This window comes from Aulostomus chinensis, chromosome 8 (assembly GCF_037954235.1).
Source record: "Aulostomus chinensis isolate RoL2024-O1b breed Wild chromosome 8, RoL_Achi_v1.0, whole genome shotgun sequence".
Lineage (NCBI taxonomy): Eukaryota > Metazoa > Chordata > Actinopteri > Syngnathiformes > Aulostomidae > Aulostomus > Aulostomus chinensis.
In genome coordinates this window covers 24,396,505-24,412,330 of record NC_141327.1, presented here as the reverse complement: position 1 = coordinate 24,412,330, position 15,826 = coordinate 24,396,505, and the positions used below count along the sequence as shown (strand labels likewise).

Sequence of the window (15,826 nt, the reverse complement as noted above, 5' to 3'; positions counted from 1 at the left end):
GAGAACTTTTTAACTGTATTTTTTAAATAGTTGAAACTTTTTTTTACAGCATGAAAAGCAATCGTATTCAGCCAAATACATTTGGATTCAGAAGTACATATAGGCTTTTATGAAATAAAAACATGCTGAACTGAAATGACAAAGTTGATTGGATCAAAAAAACTTGAAAATTAATATGCTTTTTGTGTAGGTTTTTTTTTTGTATTCCAATAGTTGAATAAGAAAGTAATGTTTATTATAGCTGACTAAAGTTTACCTAGTTTACTAAAGCTACTGACCAATATGAGGCTGGGGTTTTTTAGTAGATATCTGATATCCTTTCCTGGTGGCTGTTAGTCACATGAGTAACTGTAAATGGATTAAGATTTAATCTGAACTTTAGCAACTAATAATTTTATCTTGAATTGTGAGGGCTCCTTTTTAATACTTTATCACAACCTTGATTGTTTCTGTGTCGTAGACTGAGACAGTTAATTCTTAGCTCAGTTGATCCTGACGACCTAGCGGAACAAATGTTGAGGAGGTGAGGGATTCTTTATGTGGTTGCACAACCTGTAGCAAAACAGTTAGCAAAGCTAGCAGCTGCGAGCTAACATTGCTAATCCAAAACGACATGAATACCGTAGATGGCTGAAGTCTTGCACGATCACGGTAAGTGTAACCAAAATAGGAACGCTGTTGCGTTATAGCAACAAGTAAGTCATGACAAATAAACGCCGAGAGCTGCAGAGTTACATCAAAAACGATCGTTATCATTTTCGTCGTGTCCGCTTGTTTGACAGCTTCCTGTTAAGCTAGCAAGCTTAGTGACGGGCAGTGTTTTAAGTAGATTTCAAGCTTGGAATTGGTATATTGTTCCTCGAAGTCCATCACTGAGTTAATTACTCTGCGCATGTATGTTAGCCTGACAAATAATAGAAGACTAATTACTCTGTTCTTATAAGAGTTACCGTAACGTTGATGGAAATAATGGGAACAGCTTTCGGCGCTAATGACAGCTAAATATGTGTTTACACTCTTCTACATCGCCTTTTTTTGTTGCAAGTGTCTGTAGCAGCCATCGGACCAGTTGGTGAATATATTTAAGATTGATTATCTTAAATTAATTTTTTCGCAAACCACAGTAGTAGTTATATTATGTCAAAGTGATATTTTGTGTTCATTAAAATTACACCCGGTATTTCCTCAGGCTTTAACCTGACTCTGAAACCACAGGCTGCTGAGATGTCGGAGTCTAAGCCCCCAACTCCCACCCCCGGAGACACTTACAAGGGCTGGCTATTTAAATGGACTAACTATATAAAGGGTTACCAGAGACGCTGGTTTGTTCTTAGTAATGGACTGCTTTCGTATTACAGGTAAGTCATTTTATATTTTAACAGCTGGTGTTTAATTTGATTAAAGATTAACCTGTCAGCTTTTTATATATATTTATATAAAATTGCGTGATCATTTAGTGGTGTGAATTGTACTTCATTGCTACACTCAGTGTGATATTTGGAATGATGTGTCTTGCCCAAATAGAGACTTCAAGACAAATATTTGGAAAGATATTATTGAGTGAGAAAAAGAGATACACAGTTCCTCATGTGCCCCCCTGCTTAAATATGCTTATCTTTCTAATGCCAGTATTTCAAGCATTGCATTCATTCATTACTACTCTGTTTATTAGAACAATATTTCCATCATTTAAAGCATCAGGGCACAGTGGAAAGTAGCCTTACATGTGGAAAAGAAATGTGTTTACTACTTAACTCTCAATAAAGACATTTGGAAATTCAACACATGGCTTTCTATCTGTGTGTGTAGGACACAGGCAGAGATGGGCCACACATGCCGTGGGACCATCAACCTCGCCACTGCCAACATTGTTGTGGAGGACTCGTGCAATTTTGTCATTTCTAATGGTGGGGCACAGACCTACCACCTGAAGGCCAGCTCAGAAGTAGAGCGCCAGCGCTGGATCACTGCTCTGGAGCTGGCTAAGGCAAAGGCTGTCCGCATGCAGGCAGAATCTGGTGAGAGGGTGGAAAAGATAGTTGGAGAATGCAGGAGACTGAATTTAAATTGATTAAAACACTTATACCAGGGCAGATATGTCATGTGACACATGACACACTATGGCTGTGTGCTGAGCCTTTTCGTGCCACATTTCTTTGATTATGATCTTTATCCCCCCTCAGACGACTCGGGTGATGATTGTCCTGCAGTTCCCCCCACCCCAGGACAGGGTGGGGGCCGTAACTCAGAAATCCAGTCTACGCTACGCACACTTAACAGCAAGGTGGAGGACCTTACCACCTGCAATGATCTCATTGTCAAGCATGGATCTGCTCTCCAAAGGTATCAGTGATAAGAATAGTTTGACTGCGTTTGAAAAAAAAAACAACCATCAAAGAAAACGTTTGAGGGTAATTGATATATTTTGTATAATTATTTATGCATTCATTCATTGTTCCACAAACAGATCTTTGTCCGAACTGGAAGGGATTCGTGGTGGAGTGGATATGGGGGAAAAGATCAGACAAGTTACAGAGAGAGCAACACTGTTCAGAATCACCTCGAACGCCATGATCAATGCAAGTCCCCCAGTTCCAATCAACTCATAACAGTGCAGCAGAGTTTATTTGCTTATTCGTTACTCTTGTGATTGAATGTAGGCATGCAGAGACTTCCTCTCTCTGGCCCAGAACCACAGCAAGCGCTGGCAGAAGGCCTTACAGGTTGAAAGAGACCAGAGGATAAGGTTGGAGGAAACTCTGGAGCAGCTGGCCAAACAGCACAACCACTTAGAAAGAGCTTTCAGAGGCGCTACAGTCCTTCCTCCGTCATACAGCAATGCTGCTTTAGGAAACAAAGGTACCACTCGTCCCCGAGCAGCTTTAATCTTTGGATCCTCTTCCACTACCCATACTAATACCAATTAACAAGGCCAGGTCTAACTAGCTCAAGCCTATTTAACACTAATTCTTCCTGTCTCTCTTCATTTTAGGTAGCGTCTCAGGGAAAGGTGATGCCAGTGACGAGGATGATGACAATGAGTTCTTTGATGCCATGGAAGACCCAGCAGAGTTCATCACTGTCCCTGCTGACCCCAAGTATCACAGGTTACTTTTTAAGTTCTTTTTCTTTTGTTCTTTGTAAAATGATTAAATAGGCTTCTAACTTTTGTGAAAAATGTTGTCAAATGTAACTGGTTGAATATATCAAGTAATTCAGGTTATTAACACATAAATACTGTCATCTATGAAGGAAATAGTAAGAACTACACACAAATTAGTAACTAAATAACAGCAAAACTGCCCAAAAAGTGATGCGTTTTTCATTTCAAATTTCTTGTCTGTTGGCTCTTTAGAAGATCTGGCAGCAATCTTAGTGGGATCAGCGGTGAGACCGGATTGGACGATCAGTCGGTAAATGTGTGTCCATTTTTTTTGTTTTTACAAGCAAGCACTGGCGCATGTACACTGTCATCTGTTCAGCAGGGACACTGATGTCCTTCTCTTTCTTCAGTTTGACGAACTGTCTTTGGCATCAAATCCGGAGTCTCCACAGCCTCTTGAGCTGGAGCCAATCAGACAAAGACGAACCCGTATCCCTGACAAGCCCAACTATTACCTCAATCTGTGGAGCATCATGAAGAACTGTATAGGAAAGGAGCTCTCAAAGATACCAATGCCTGTAAGGAACCTGTACAGCACCTGTAGATCCCAACAAGCAGCATCAACTAAAATACTTCTCCTCAATACTCTCTCCCCCCTTAGGTCAATTTCAATGAACCCCTGTCAATGCTGCAACGTCTCTCTGAGGACCTGGAGTACTACGAGCTGTTGGACAAGGCTGCTAAATGCCAGAGCTCTCTAGAACAGATGTGCTATGTGGCAGCTTTCACAGTCTCTTCTTACTCCACCACAGTTCACCGCACAGGAAAGCCCTTCAATCCTCTGCTAGGAGAAACCTTTGAGCTGGACCGCCTGAGAGACTGTGGTTATCGTTCCCTCTGTGAACAGGTATGTCGGGAACTGACACAGCAGTCTCATGCATGGAAGGAGTTGGTTTTTTTTGTAAATCAGTTCAACCTCCAGAAATAAAATTCAGGTAAAAATAGATAAAAACACTTGAAGTACATTCATGTGTCAATGCTTATTTGCTTGAATACTCAAAGTCACTTTTATAATTGAATTAACTGACCTGTATTGACCCCCCTGCCCCCACCAGGTGAGTCACCATCCACCTGCTGCAGCTCACCATGCCATCTCCGAAAAGGGCTGGACACTCAGACAGGAAATAACCCTGGCCAGCAAGTTTAGAGGAAAATATTTGTCCATCATGCCCTTAGGTGAGTGTGTGTGTGTGTGTGTGTGTGTGCGTGTGTGTGTGCGTGCACACGCGTACACAATGACTGACAGTGACTTAAGCATATTCTTTTTGTGGGGGTTTTTTCTGGTTATTTTTGTCAACTTCAGGCACCAGAAACACGTTGTGAACACCACTGATCTATCATGTCTTTATTATATTATTACTATATTCCAAATGTCTTTTACTAACAACTTTTACACAACTTTACCTAAAAATACTTAACAGAAAAGAAGTTCAGGTCCTATTTAAGTCCATGTGGCTAAATTGTTTATGAACCGTTGGGTAGCTAAACATCCAGCCGTTACAGAGCAACACTGTTATTGATTTGTGTCCTGTTCCTGTTCTTTATTTAAGTCCAATATTTACTCTCCTTCAGCTCTGTTGTTTGTCCCCAGCATGTTTTTACTTGTACATTTGAGAGGAATTTCTGGCAGTATCAGAGCTGAATGCTCCTGCTTCAGTGTTCACCTCTATAAGGTCTTTCTTCTCTAATCTCCAGGTTCGATCCAGTGCATGTTTGACAAGAGCAACAATCACTACTCTTGGAAGAAAGTGACTACAACAGTACACAATATTATTGTCGGGAAATTGTGGATTGATCAGGTAAAAACAATGTTTGTGTTCTTAAGCATTGTACATCACTGTTTATTGTATTTTTGGGACAAAAACCTGTAATAAGTTTCATCGTAATACATTTTACTGACGACCCCCTGCTTCAGAAAAGCATTTTGATTCTTTACTGTCTTGCCTTCCAGTCAGGGGAGATAGATGTGATCAACCACAGGACAGGAGACCGCTGCCATCTCAAGTTTGCTCCCTACAGCTACTTTTCTAGAGACGTACCAAGAAAGGTGACTTCTTGTTGCACATGATAATGTCGATCTTTTCGCATATTTGGAGTTCTTCCTTTCTTTCTTTTATGACCACTGTGAATGTCTTGTAGGTAACAGGAGTTGTAACAGATAAAGATGGGAAAGCCCATTATGTACTGTCGGGGACCTGGGATGAGAAGATGGAGTTTTCCAGGATAATGCAGAGCAGCAAAAGCGAGAACGGCACTGAGGGCAAACAGAGAACTGTATACCAAACTCTCAAAGCCAAAGAAATCTGGAAAAAGAACCCTTTACCGTAAGTTGTTTTGATAGGTAGCATTAATAGAACATACGATTCATAAAGCTGAAGGAGTTGTTCAACGCATTGAGCTGTTGTTGGGTAGTATGAACGTGTAATGGTGTTCACATTACAGAGAAGGCGCAGAGAACATGTACTTCTTCTCCTCACTGGCACTGACACTGAATGAATTTGAAGAAGGAGTGGCACCAACAGACAGTCGGCGCCGCCCTGACCAGCGTTTAATGGAGGATGGCCGCTGGGACGAGGCTAATGCAGAGAAACAGAGGCTAGAAGAGAAGCAGCGCACAACGCGTCGAGAAAGGGAGCGAGAAGCTGTTAAAGTGGCCACCTCGCCCGAGGACGGTAAGATTAATCTAAACCAAACATGGAGCACCGCTTGTGTTCTGTCTTTCTGTCCTGGAGTGTTTCTCGACCCATTATCTTTTATCCGCTTGTCCGTCTTGGTGTACTTCTGTGTGCTTGTCTCTGTCTCAACCCTAAGCTGTCAAAGAGGATCTAAACAATGATTCACCACTGAAAAGCAAGTATTTTTGTATTTTTCTCTCTAGATCTCAACTTAGTAGCTTGTTTACTTTGAACCATCTCCTCATCAATGTCTGTTCCATTTAGCTGATGAAGGGGAGACTGGAACAGAAGCGATTGAGGCTTCTGATGAAAGCAAGTATCACATTACAACTTCAAGTAGAGTATGTGTTTGTAAAGGTGTGCAGTGTAACATTATAACAGAGTATAATATTTCCCCAACGTAGACGCGTGGGAGATCGACTGGGCTGTTTCTCAACACCAGTGACCAAGCAATTATTTAGAGAAGTGTTGTTGTTTCTATAATAAAACACAGCAGTATCTAAATTGCATTTTTTTTAAAAGAAGAAATTAGTTTTGCTTTCAAGGCGGGATGGCTGTTAATCGTGAGTAGTGAGCAAAAGTGACAAAAAGCATATGCTCTCATGTAAATGTAGACAACGTAATTCATCAGAAGCATTGTGTTAACTGGAAATTAACATGCCTTGCTTAACACGCTTCACACGGCAACTTTAGTGCCAATAAATCACAAATTTCTGTGTAATTTTTCTGTGTACTTTCTTGTGTGTGTTTGTGTGTGTGTGTGTGTGGATGCACAGCTGACACAGATGACTCTCCCCCTCACACTCCTGTCGCATGCAAGTAGCCCCTAACACACACTCTCAATCTTGCTCTTTGGTTTAGTCATCATCAAATCCCTCCCCCTCTTCATGTCTTAAAGATTCCTCTTTGGCTCATTTTTTCAGCCCCTTATGGACCATCACTCACACCATTTAAAAGCAAGTATTCTGATAGTAATATAACTGGTACCGGTACACGTTTGATGTTAAAAGTGAATTATTGCAGTCGAAGCCAGGTTAACAATCACTTTCATTTTTCATCATTTCACTCTCAGCGGAAGGCAGTGAAGGTAGTAGCGGAGCTGCAGTCAAAAGCAAGTAACCTCAATGTTGCTCTCAGTATCTTTTGTTGGTTTTAGGTTCTCTAGATGTGTGTGTGTGTGTGTGTGTGTGTGTAACCGGTAGATTATTGTAAAGAACCCTTTATCATAGCAGTGGCGCAATCCAGCTCGTGCTTGAGTAGTTTAAAGAAGTAGTTTCTGTGTGCTCCTCGAGGTTCTGAACCTGGCTTTCACCACATGATGCATCATAAGCAGTGGCTTAAGATTAGAGAAGTGGGTCGAGCAACAATGCTGGACTGCTCTTGAGCAAGGCATCGAGCCCCCCCGTCGGGGCAGGTGCAATGGCTGCCTCTTTTTCTGATGTGTTTTGTTGATGTTCATTACTTGTGTATTGAAATGAAAATAACCATAAATGAAGGACGTCATCAGTGGTATCAGGGAGTTCTTATCTATGTTTGGCTTCCTGCCTGTGATTTTCCTATTGAATAAGGTGCATCATGCAATCGGTAACACAATATTTCCTTCAATAAATATTTTCTTTCTGTTTAAGTTGGTTTGGGGAAAAAAAACTATGGATACTGCAGTATATCGCAATACTTCCTCAGCACTTATTTGGACATTTCCTACATCTCAGTTGTCATTTTTTTTTAAATGACACCAAAATTCTGTGTACAGCATAAATAGAACCTTTTTTTTGTGTTATCTCCTCTTCACATATTGCAGATAAATTGTCTGGCAGTGTATTCGTAATCACAGGATTTCTGCTTGTGGTTACAGAGTTATCGGGGCTCAGTGGCTTCTTAACCCTCATCTAAAACCCTTGAAAAGTTTCCGCATGGTGAAAAGTTTGTTCTCCTTCAGGCACCCATCAGGACAGCTACCAAGCACTGTGGTTTGAGAAGATAGACGATCCCATATCAGGAGAGGCCCTGCACGTCTACAAGGGAGGCTACTGGGAGACCAAGGACAGCGGCAGCTGGGACACGTGTCCTGACATCTTTTGATCCCTACTGTACAACCTCGACAGTTGAGAAGATGGTGAGGTTGCTCCTCCTCATGCGGGCAACAGTGAGGACTTATGTCAAACTTGACATAAAGCGGCACCTTTTTCCTGTTCCAGTGGAGCTTTGCTCATGCTCTGTCTCAGGACCCGTGTGCGGACTGGTTTTCCCTCTACCAACTCAATATAGATTGTAGCGTTGTAGTAACATTGCAGCTGGCTACTGTTCTGGTTTCCCTCTTCACTGTCACCAAAATGATCGCCGCTCGTTTTCAGTTCAAGGTTGTTTTGTGCATTTTGCAGCTGGTCATTATTATGAAAGGCACAATTCATCCATGTAACATGTTAACAGAAGATTTGGTTTGATAGAAAATCATATGATCTGAGATGTAATTTATGCGTTGTACACTCCTATTTGTCCAGCTTCAGACAAGCACTCCCCACCTCTGTGTTTCGGTTTATCCACGTCCACAAAGGTTTCTGCTCACACGGTGAAGTTTCCTGACAACCGCAGATTTTTCTCAGCAAGTCACGATAGAGGTTATTTTGGGCTGGTACAAAATGTCTTGTGTAATACAAAGTTTGCCTTTGATTTGTGGTGCTATTTTCAACAACTCTGGAGGCATATTAGTTTTACACAATAGCCTTCTTTTTTTAGCTTTGCACTCATTACTCCATTTGAAAACTGAATCAAATGTTGAGGGAAAAAAACTTCCGACTTAAATTTGTGAGGGTGGTGAAGAGCTACGAAATTGTGCGGTCCCGATGATAACGACGCTCAAATTTATTGTTGTAAAATTGCTTCCTAATCCATTACGTTTGCCTTTTTTACTTTTTTTATTGGGGAAAGGAAACACTTTTTGTGCTATGGAGCAAATCGATTCAAACAGAATACAGCGGTCATCTTCTAATGCGATGCTGACTCCTATATGAACTGAAACCGTGGAACCAAATAAATTTGCATCAAGGAAAATGCCAGAAAAGGGTTGAAAATAATCACTGTCACATTCTTCCCTCTGTTTCTTCCCTTAAATAATCAATTTAAACGTGCAAACGTTTTGACCGAGAGCCTGTTTAAATGTTAGATTTACTCTTATCCTACGTCTGAGATCAAATCTATTGGAATTTGTACCTGAACCATTTGAGTTAACAGGGCTGTGCTCCCATCTGTTGTTGAGTCCCATTGGATCAGGAACATGAGTGGAAATGTGAGGCACGGTTGTCCTCCTGGTTTCCACCACGTTCGACCAGTCAGAATCCTGATTCATTCTTGTCTTTGTGTGCCGAAAATGTAGATTTTTTTTTTGCAGGTAGCAATAAAGAGTGCCTCATTGCTTCACATGTGGCACGGAGGGAAATGTGAACAGAAAGAAATGAGAATGCTAAAACCTGCAAAAATTATATTTTCTTTGTATTTGTCTGTCGTTTGTCATAGTAATGGCAGGACTTTATGGTTGATGTAAATTAAAATTCTGTTTATGTTTAAGTGTACTTAAAAGGAGGAGCACTGAAATAACATGACAAAACCAATCACAATCCATAATGTTGCGAATATTTTTTGTAAATATATGAAATAGTAGAAGTAACTGTGACATTAACTGGTGAATTTGATAGAGAATCTCAGCTAAATAAATAATCTAACTGCAGTAATGCAGTTTAATATTATGTCCCCTACCATTAATTATTTAATCAGAACTGGATGCATTTCTATTTTTTTGAAGTGAGTGTGACATGGTTTTAAATAATGTGTTTTAAACCTCTCCTTACTGTTGCTTCATACATAATTTCAGATTTTTTTTATTGCTGTAGTGAGTGTGTGTGTGTGTGAGAGAGAGGATTGTGCATCTTTATACTGCACTGAATCTTTTCAGTTACTGACTTGAGTTTACAGCTCAGTCCTTTTTTTCCCCCTTATATACGTCATCTTGATTTTAGCCTTCAGTCCATAGCCCAATCATTCCATCTCTTAAGCTTTTTTTCCTCATCTTTGATTTTATTGTCCTGTCGCTATCCACAAAACAACAACCCAACAATTCTTAAAAAGAGACTGAAGGTGTAACTTGCACTTTAATATAGTAAAAACCAATATTTAACTTCTCCCATTTGATATGGTTGATAATCTGTGAACTTTTGGTGTTTGCTAAGAGTTTATTCTTTGTTTTGAAAATTGAAACATGCTGTGTAATTGCAAAAATGTACATAAAGTTATACATATGTAATGACTTAAATTTCAGAAAATACTTTTCAATTCCTCTGTACTTTCACGCAGTATTTTAGCAGGATTGTGTTACAGGCTGACAATATTAAAGTGTGGATTAAAGGAAGTCCCTGTTGCTTGTTAATTGTTGCTATTGTTCATCACAAAGTACAGGCTGTGCTCTTAGACGTTTTCAGTTCAGTGAGGTTTAAATTCAGTGCAGACATCTCTTTTTCGGGATTATATTCTTGTATTCTTTGAGAAATACCTTTTCCTGCAGATATTTAGAGTTCTAAAGGCGCGTTGTATTCAGGTGAGGTCGCTCCATTTCTCTTGTATAGTCACTTGTACAGGCTGGGGGGCGGGACATACACGTTTACATAAACTATTACCGATAGCAGTTAAAGTAGTTTTGTCAATGTAATCATTTTACATGCGCACATTTAATCAAATGAAGTCATGAATTCGGATCCTCGGGTCCCGATAGTACTGACTAGTAACCCGGGTTCACGGCAGGCGACGGAGTTAAAAAGGAGCGCACATCCTTGTGTCGTCACTCTTTGTTTTGAGAAGCTAGCGTAACAAGCTACGTTGTCTGGGTGGGACTCGGAGCTCCTTGGTGTCTCGTACGTTTACCGTGTGTCGTTTCTGGGTGTACACTTTTAATTGTTTGTTGAGTGTTGAATTAGCTGAATCGGAAGAATGTCTATAAACGGACCCGGAGCTGACAGCACGGACGCGAGGCGAGGCGATGGACAGCAGTGAGTCAGGGTTAACTTAGCTAGTTAGCGGTGTATTCACAACCAGTCAATGTTACCAGTGTTGAAGACATTTCCAAGTCCTCTGTCGATCTTTTAATTAATTTGACATACTACTCAAGGTTATGTACGCATTTGATTTTCATTTTTTTTTTTTGTAAATGTAACATTCAATCATCATTTGTTAACGGCCTGCAAGTTTAAATGCTTCCTGTGTGGTGAGCCCTTTGTTGTTCTTTAGTTCAGTGGGGTCTGCGGCTGCTGCTGGGGACGTTGGCATGGATGTGGATGCCAAGCCGCATTCGCACAGCTTCAGATACAGCCTCAGCTTCCCCATCATCGGCCAGTGCATCATCATCAACAACAAGAACTTTGACAGAAGAACAGGTGCTTTTTATCATTTTTGAACTAATGTTAATAACACGTAACCATTGAGTTTTAAATGTCCCTGTTGCTCTGAAAGAATAAACCCTTAACCATCTACGGGAATATGAAGCCGAGTTTACAAAATGAATCGGGCTGGGTGTAAATACAACTTACTCTGTAGTGCTGTGGTAGCCTAATAGTATCTGAACCATATCGCATTATATCTTAACAAACAAACTGAGTCAGCACTATTTCATTCAAAACTTTCGTTCCAGTTTATTAAAAATGACACCTGTAAATTTGAACACTGTTACTGGATATGTTGAAATATAACTAATATTAATATAACACTTACTTTGTGTTCTTGATATGTCCTTTCTTGTTTAAGGGCTCAGGATTATTTTCCTGCTCTAGAGAAGTCACACTAGGATCTTTGTTGAAACGTGTTTAGAATTTTAAATTTTTTTTTTAAATGAGTTCATGTTGAGTAATCAGCTGGGATTAGAAATACTGGTACTGGTATTAGAAATACCTTGCACTTTCATTTCCGGTTCCCAAAAGAACAAGGAGTCTCCTCCTCGGTTATTGTGGTATGTAGTTCAAACTAGGACCTTGAAGTGGTAGAGCAGGTGTGAAAACTTTAAGCAGGGTTTATTATCACCAAGTGCTTTGCTTGTTTGCCTCAATCTGTGAATACGTTTGTGTGTGGTAGCTGCACCTCAAAGCCTCCCTGCTTTGGTCTCATACTGTCTCACACAACCGAGACATCCATCTTTCTGGATTCGCACCAACATGAGATGATACATGAGCCAAGGGATCCAATTACACTCTTTGATGTGGATAGAACTTTATGGGAAATCACTGTATTGGATGCCAGATAATATCATGTTCAGGCTAGCTTGACTTCACGTCCATGTTTGTTCTGTGTCCTTCTATTTGGAGAAGTTGTTCACAGTATATAATTCATCACAGAACCGTGCAGCATCAGTAGCACATCACGAGGTTTGTGATCCTGCATGTGTGACTGGAAGTGCATCTCATTGGTCGGCTTGGTTTAATTAGTAACTGTCAAACATGTGACTGTAAAGTACGTGAATAGGAACGGCCGTCCGTATGAGGCCCCACGAGAGACAGCCACTGCAGGTGTTTCCTTCACAGTACATGACGGCGCATCTATTACATATTTGTCGCTTAAGGGTGTGAGGAAGTGTAAGTGGAGCTCCTGTGTCATGTGAAGTCTTGTATTGGACTTCGCTGCTGCTCAAAGTAAGAGTAATATAAGGTCTTCTTGCTTTGGGTATCAGTTACATGGATGCAGCACTTCAGGTTCTGTTCATGTTTGACAAACCTGTCTAGCAAGGTGCTATACATACGGTATATATGGGTCTACGCGACTGCTCACTCAACAGAAGTATGCAGGTCTGTGTAGGAGTCAATAATGTGTGTGTGTGTGTGTGTGTGTGTGATATCGGGGCGGGCTGTCATCCACAGCCTCACAAACAGAGCAAATGGTCATAGTTGACGTTATTTTAAACTCAAAAGGCTCCATGTGGTCACTGTTTTAAAACAAAAGCAAAATAAAAAGTAACAATGGGTTGGAATTACATTATTTAGAGAGAATTTGCCACTGATGTAATGCACTTGGGTATTTTAGTTGTGTGTTCAGTGACCTCTCCAAATAACCATTTTTTTTATACTGTCTTTCTTTTAAAGGTATGAATCAGCGAAACGGTACGGATGTCGACGCAGCCAACGCCATGAAAGTGTTTGCTAATTTGGGATACAAAGTGAGAGTTTACAATGACCAGACAGTTGAGCAGATGATGAAGGTTTTAACTGTTGGTGAGTCTGACTCTGTACTCTTGCCAATCACCTGAACACATAAAAATGAATACTCTACCACAAAAATACTGTCTCATGACACTTGTTTTATGTGTTACGTGTATTTCAGTGTCAAAGGAAGATCACAGCTGCTCGGCCTCATTCGTCTGCGTGCTGCTCAGTCACGGAGACGAGGGGGTTTTCTTTGGTACCGATGGCTCAATAGAGCTCAAGTTCCTCACGTCACTGTTCCGGGGAGATCGCTGTAGATCTCTCGTGGGCAAACCCAAACTTTTTTTCATCCAGGTATCGGGAGATTTTTTTGTCACCTGTTCAAAATGTCCTGGGACTTGGCTTCAATAACCTGACTTGTAACTAAACCTTGTTTTGTTTCCATGTGATTGGTGTAGGCTTGCAGGGGCACTGATCTGGATGCAGGCATTGAAACAGACAGTGGAGATGAAACTACCAAGATCCCTGTGGAGGCTGACTTCCTGTACGCCTTCTCTACCGCCCCAGGTAAACGGTCACACTGGTTCTTTTCTTATAGTCATAGTTTCCTCTGTATTCATTCTTTGAATCCTCATTCTTGTTAATTGGTGCGTGCTGACAGGCTACTACTCATGGAGAAATACGATGACCGGCTCCTGGTTCATCCAATCCCTGTGTGAGATGATGAGCAAATATGCTAAAGACACAGAGCTCCAGCACATCATGACCCGAGTCAACCACAAGGTGGCAGTAGAGTTTGAGTCCATCTCTAATGCACCTGGCTTTGATGCAAAGAAACAAATTCCGTGCATTGTGTCGATGCTGACCAAAGAGATGTATTTTTATCCGTAATATCACTGCATCAGGAGAGATCAGCCTGGCAGGGCGCAATCCACAAGAGAGGGGTGTGTGTGTGTGTGTGTGTGTGTGTGTGTGTGTGTACGTGTACGCGGCACATCTGAATTATAAGTTTACACGTTCTGCCTGTGGATCTCCAGAAACTCCAGCCTCCATATATCTGACAAAGTACATGTGATGCAGAATGGATGTCATAGTTCACCAGCTCGGAATTAGAAGGGCATTAGAAGATTGTTTCTTTGGGAGAGCAATTGGGAGATATCCGCCACCATCATTCTCCATCCCAGCAGGGAAAATAGTATTCCCTTTTTGAAGATTGGATATACTTCAATATTTTAAAAATCAAAACCCTGTTTTAGAAGTCTTGAGATAAGATTAACTGTCAAGCTCACAGTCTGTTACCAGTATGCCTCTTAACCGTTTACACAAAACAAATTTCAGGGAACCAGGAGAATATGAACTTGGTTTTTGCTGAGAAATGAGACCACAGATGGCTTATTGACCTCCAGCATCAACAATCCTAAGAATCAGCACTTTGTCTTATCTGCTGTGTCCAAGCAAGGTGTTAGGAAAGGATCATGTCTGTAGTTTCTGTGCTTTTTTTCTTGTAATACATTCTTGTTATCTGGTTTTACACTATTCAGTAAGTGTAGACTTAACCGTGAAGTTTATACAAGGAAACAACGAAAACTCGAGTTCAATTTTTTTTTTTAGGGAATTCAGGAGCATCCTGTTGCTTCAAACTGCTGAACTTTTGCCATTTCTTTGAATATTTCCAGTTAAAGGAGCACATCAGGTTTTCGGGAAGTAGGCTTGTTTACTGTCCTCCCCAGAGCCAGACAGTAGATACCCTTCTCCCCTCTGGGTGTGCATTAGAGGTTTGAGACCCACAGATACTGGCTGATTGCTAGTCAGCTTCACTCAATGAATGGCAGTGGGTGGGAAGTGTCAGCATCATCACGGGAAAAAGTCATCAAATGTATACATTTCAAGATCTTGGATTTCCTAGAAGGAATCCTCCACATCCTCTCTTACAAATGTGGCCACAATTAGTTGTAGTCACTAGTCACTTCTAGTTATCAGCAAAGGTTTTGTCCTGTCAACTGAAATCTTTTTATGTGCTCCGTTAAATCACTGCACCCAGTCAGGAAAGTAGCTCCGGCTATGTGTCTGGTTCTGGAATTATAACATGCCATCATTGTGTATTTGATGACTTTTGACAGAGGTGTGCTAACCTGCCTATTTGCTACCATTCATTATGCTAAGCTAACTTGCAGTCAGCTGGTCTCTGTGGCTCTTGGCTTCCTACTCTGCACATTCTGAAAGAAAGGTATCTGTTTTCTTATCTTACTCTGGGGAGGATAAAAAAAAAAGAAGCATATTTGCAATAAAGTTGGATTGTTCCTTTGACGTCTTCAAATGAGTGGGCGCTTCACATCATGCATGAATAGAGCCAGGTGATGTGCACAATGCTGTTGTTTGAGGCACGTTTTGTCACCCATAATTGAACACAACTTCACATTTCATACTTGTACTTTTGAGTACGAACAGTTTAACCTCATTTAACACATTTGAGTACACTTGTGCGAAACGGAGTCACTTTTTTTGTATAAGCAACACTCCATACTGTGTGAATCAAGGAAGGGTTAGGGTAGTACAATCTGACTGAACTGATCCAGGTTACTTTTACTTAAACTGAATTAAACTGGTTGTGTTCCATATTTACAGGAAAGTACATGTGCTCAGAGTGACAATCCAGTTTTTAGCTCTAGTATTAATTTACAGCTTGCTGTTGTCCCTTGTTTGTAAACAACAATAAAGCTCATGGAATGTTTTGCTGAAACCTGAAGATACTTTACATTTTTCTGTTTCTCATTCTTTTCTTTTGCTCGCATTCTGCAACAAGTTGACACAACACT

General features: G+C 40.8%; 2 protein-coding genes across 10 annotated transcripts; both read left to right on the top strand.

Annotated features, from left to right (window-relative positions):
• The first annotated feature begins 509 nt into the window (after positions 1-509).
• LOC147257728 (oxysterol-binding protein 1-like) lies at positions 510-10,226 on the top strand. Of its 8 annotated transcripts, none has more exons than XM_086211852.1 (21): positions 510-651; positions 1,190-1,358; positions 1,810-2,018; positions 2,184-2,343; positions 2,468-2,579; positions 2,661-2,859; positions 2,993-3,107; positions 3,356-3,413; positions 3,514-3,681; positions 3,765-4,010; positions 4,219-4,339; positions 4,859-4,962; positions 5,115-5,210; positions 5,303-5,487; positions 5,606-5,835; positions 5,975-6,013; positions 6,103-6,150; positions 6,615-6,653; positions 6,762-6,794; positions 6,911-6,949; positions 7,778-10,226. In XM_086211852.1, exons 1-21 carry the CDS (start codon positions 627-629, stop codon positions 7,918-7,920), a joined length of 2,538 nt encoding a protein of 845 aa, XP_086067978.1. In that variant the 5' UTR covers positions 510-626; the 3' UTR covers positions 7,921-10,226. The 8 variants fall into 8 exon arrangements, with proteins under 8 accessions (XP_086067978.1, XP_086067973.1, XP_086067972.1 ...); XM_086211847.1 differs by having other exon boundaries at positions 3,356-3,419; XM_086211846.1 differs by having other exon boundaries at positions 6,762-6,949.
• Positions 10,227-10,654: 428 nt separating this feature from the next.
• On the top strand, positions 10,655-15,755 carry casp3a (caspase 3, apoptosis-related cysteine peptidase a). 2 transcript variants are annotated; one of them, XM_086211843.1, is made up of 6 exons: positions 10,655-10,874; positions 11,113-11,258; positions 12,951-13,079; positions 13,189-13,364; positions 13,469-13,577; positions 13,672-15,755. In XM_086211843.1, exons 1-6 carry the CDS (start codon positions 10,816-10,818, stop codon positions 13,899-13,901), a joined length of 849 nt encoding a protein of 282 aa, XP_086067969.1. In that variant the 5' UTR covers positions 10,655-10,815; the 3' UTR covers positions 13,902-15,755. The 2 variants fall into 2 exon arrangements, with proteins under 2 accessions (XP_086067969.1, XP_086067970.1); XM_086211844.1 differs by having other exon boundaries at positions 10,656-10,739.
• The last annotated feature ends 71 nt before the right edge of the window (positions 15,756-15,826 follow it).

Excerpts from the sequence above, each read along its gene's own strand:
- LOC147257728 (XM_086211845.1), top strand. The coding sequence starts at position 627 with ATGGCTGAAGTCTTGCACGATCACG. Across the intron at positions 652-1,189 it reads TGAAGTCTTGCACGATCACG|GCTTTAACCTGACTCTGAAA; the intron begins GTAAGTGTAACC and ends GTATTTCCTCAG. Across the intron at positions 6,014-6,102 it reads CAATGATTCACCACTGAAAA|CTGATGAAGGGGAGACTGGA; the intron begins GCAAGTATTTTT and ends TGTTCCATTTAG.
- casp3a (XM_086211843.1), top strand. The coding sequence starts at position 10,816 with ATGTCTATAAACGGACCCGGAGCTGACAGCACGGACGCGAGGCGAGGC. Across the intron at positions 13,365-13,468 it reads CCAAACTTTTTTTCATCCAG|GCTTGCAGGGGCACTGATCT; the intron begins GTATCGGGAGAT and ends TGATTGGTGTAG. Across the intron at positions 13,578-13,671 it reads CGCCTTCTCTACCGCCCCAG|GCTACTACTCATGGAGAAAT; the intron begins GTAAACGGTCAC and ends GCGTGCTGACAG.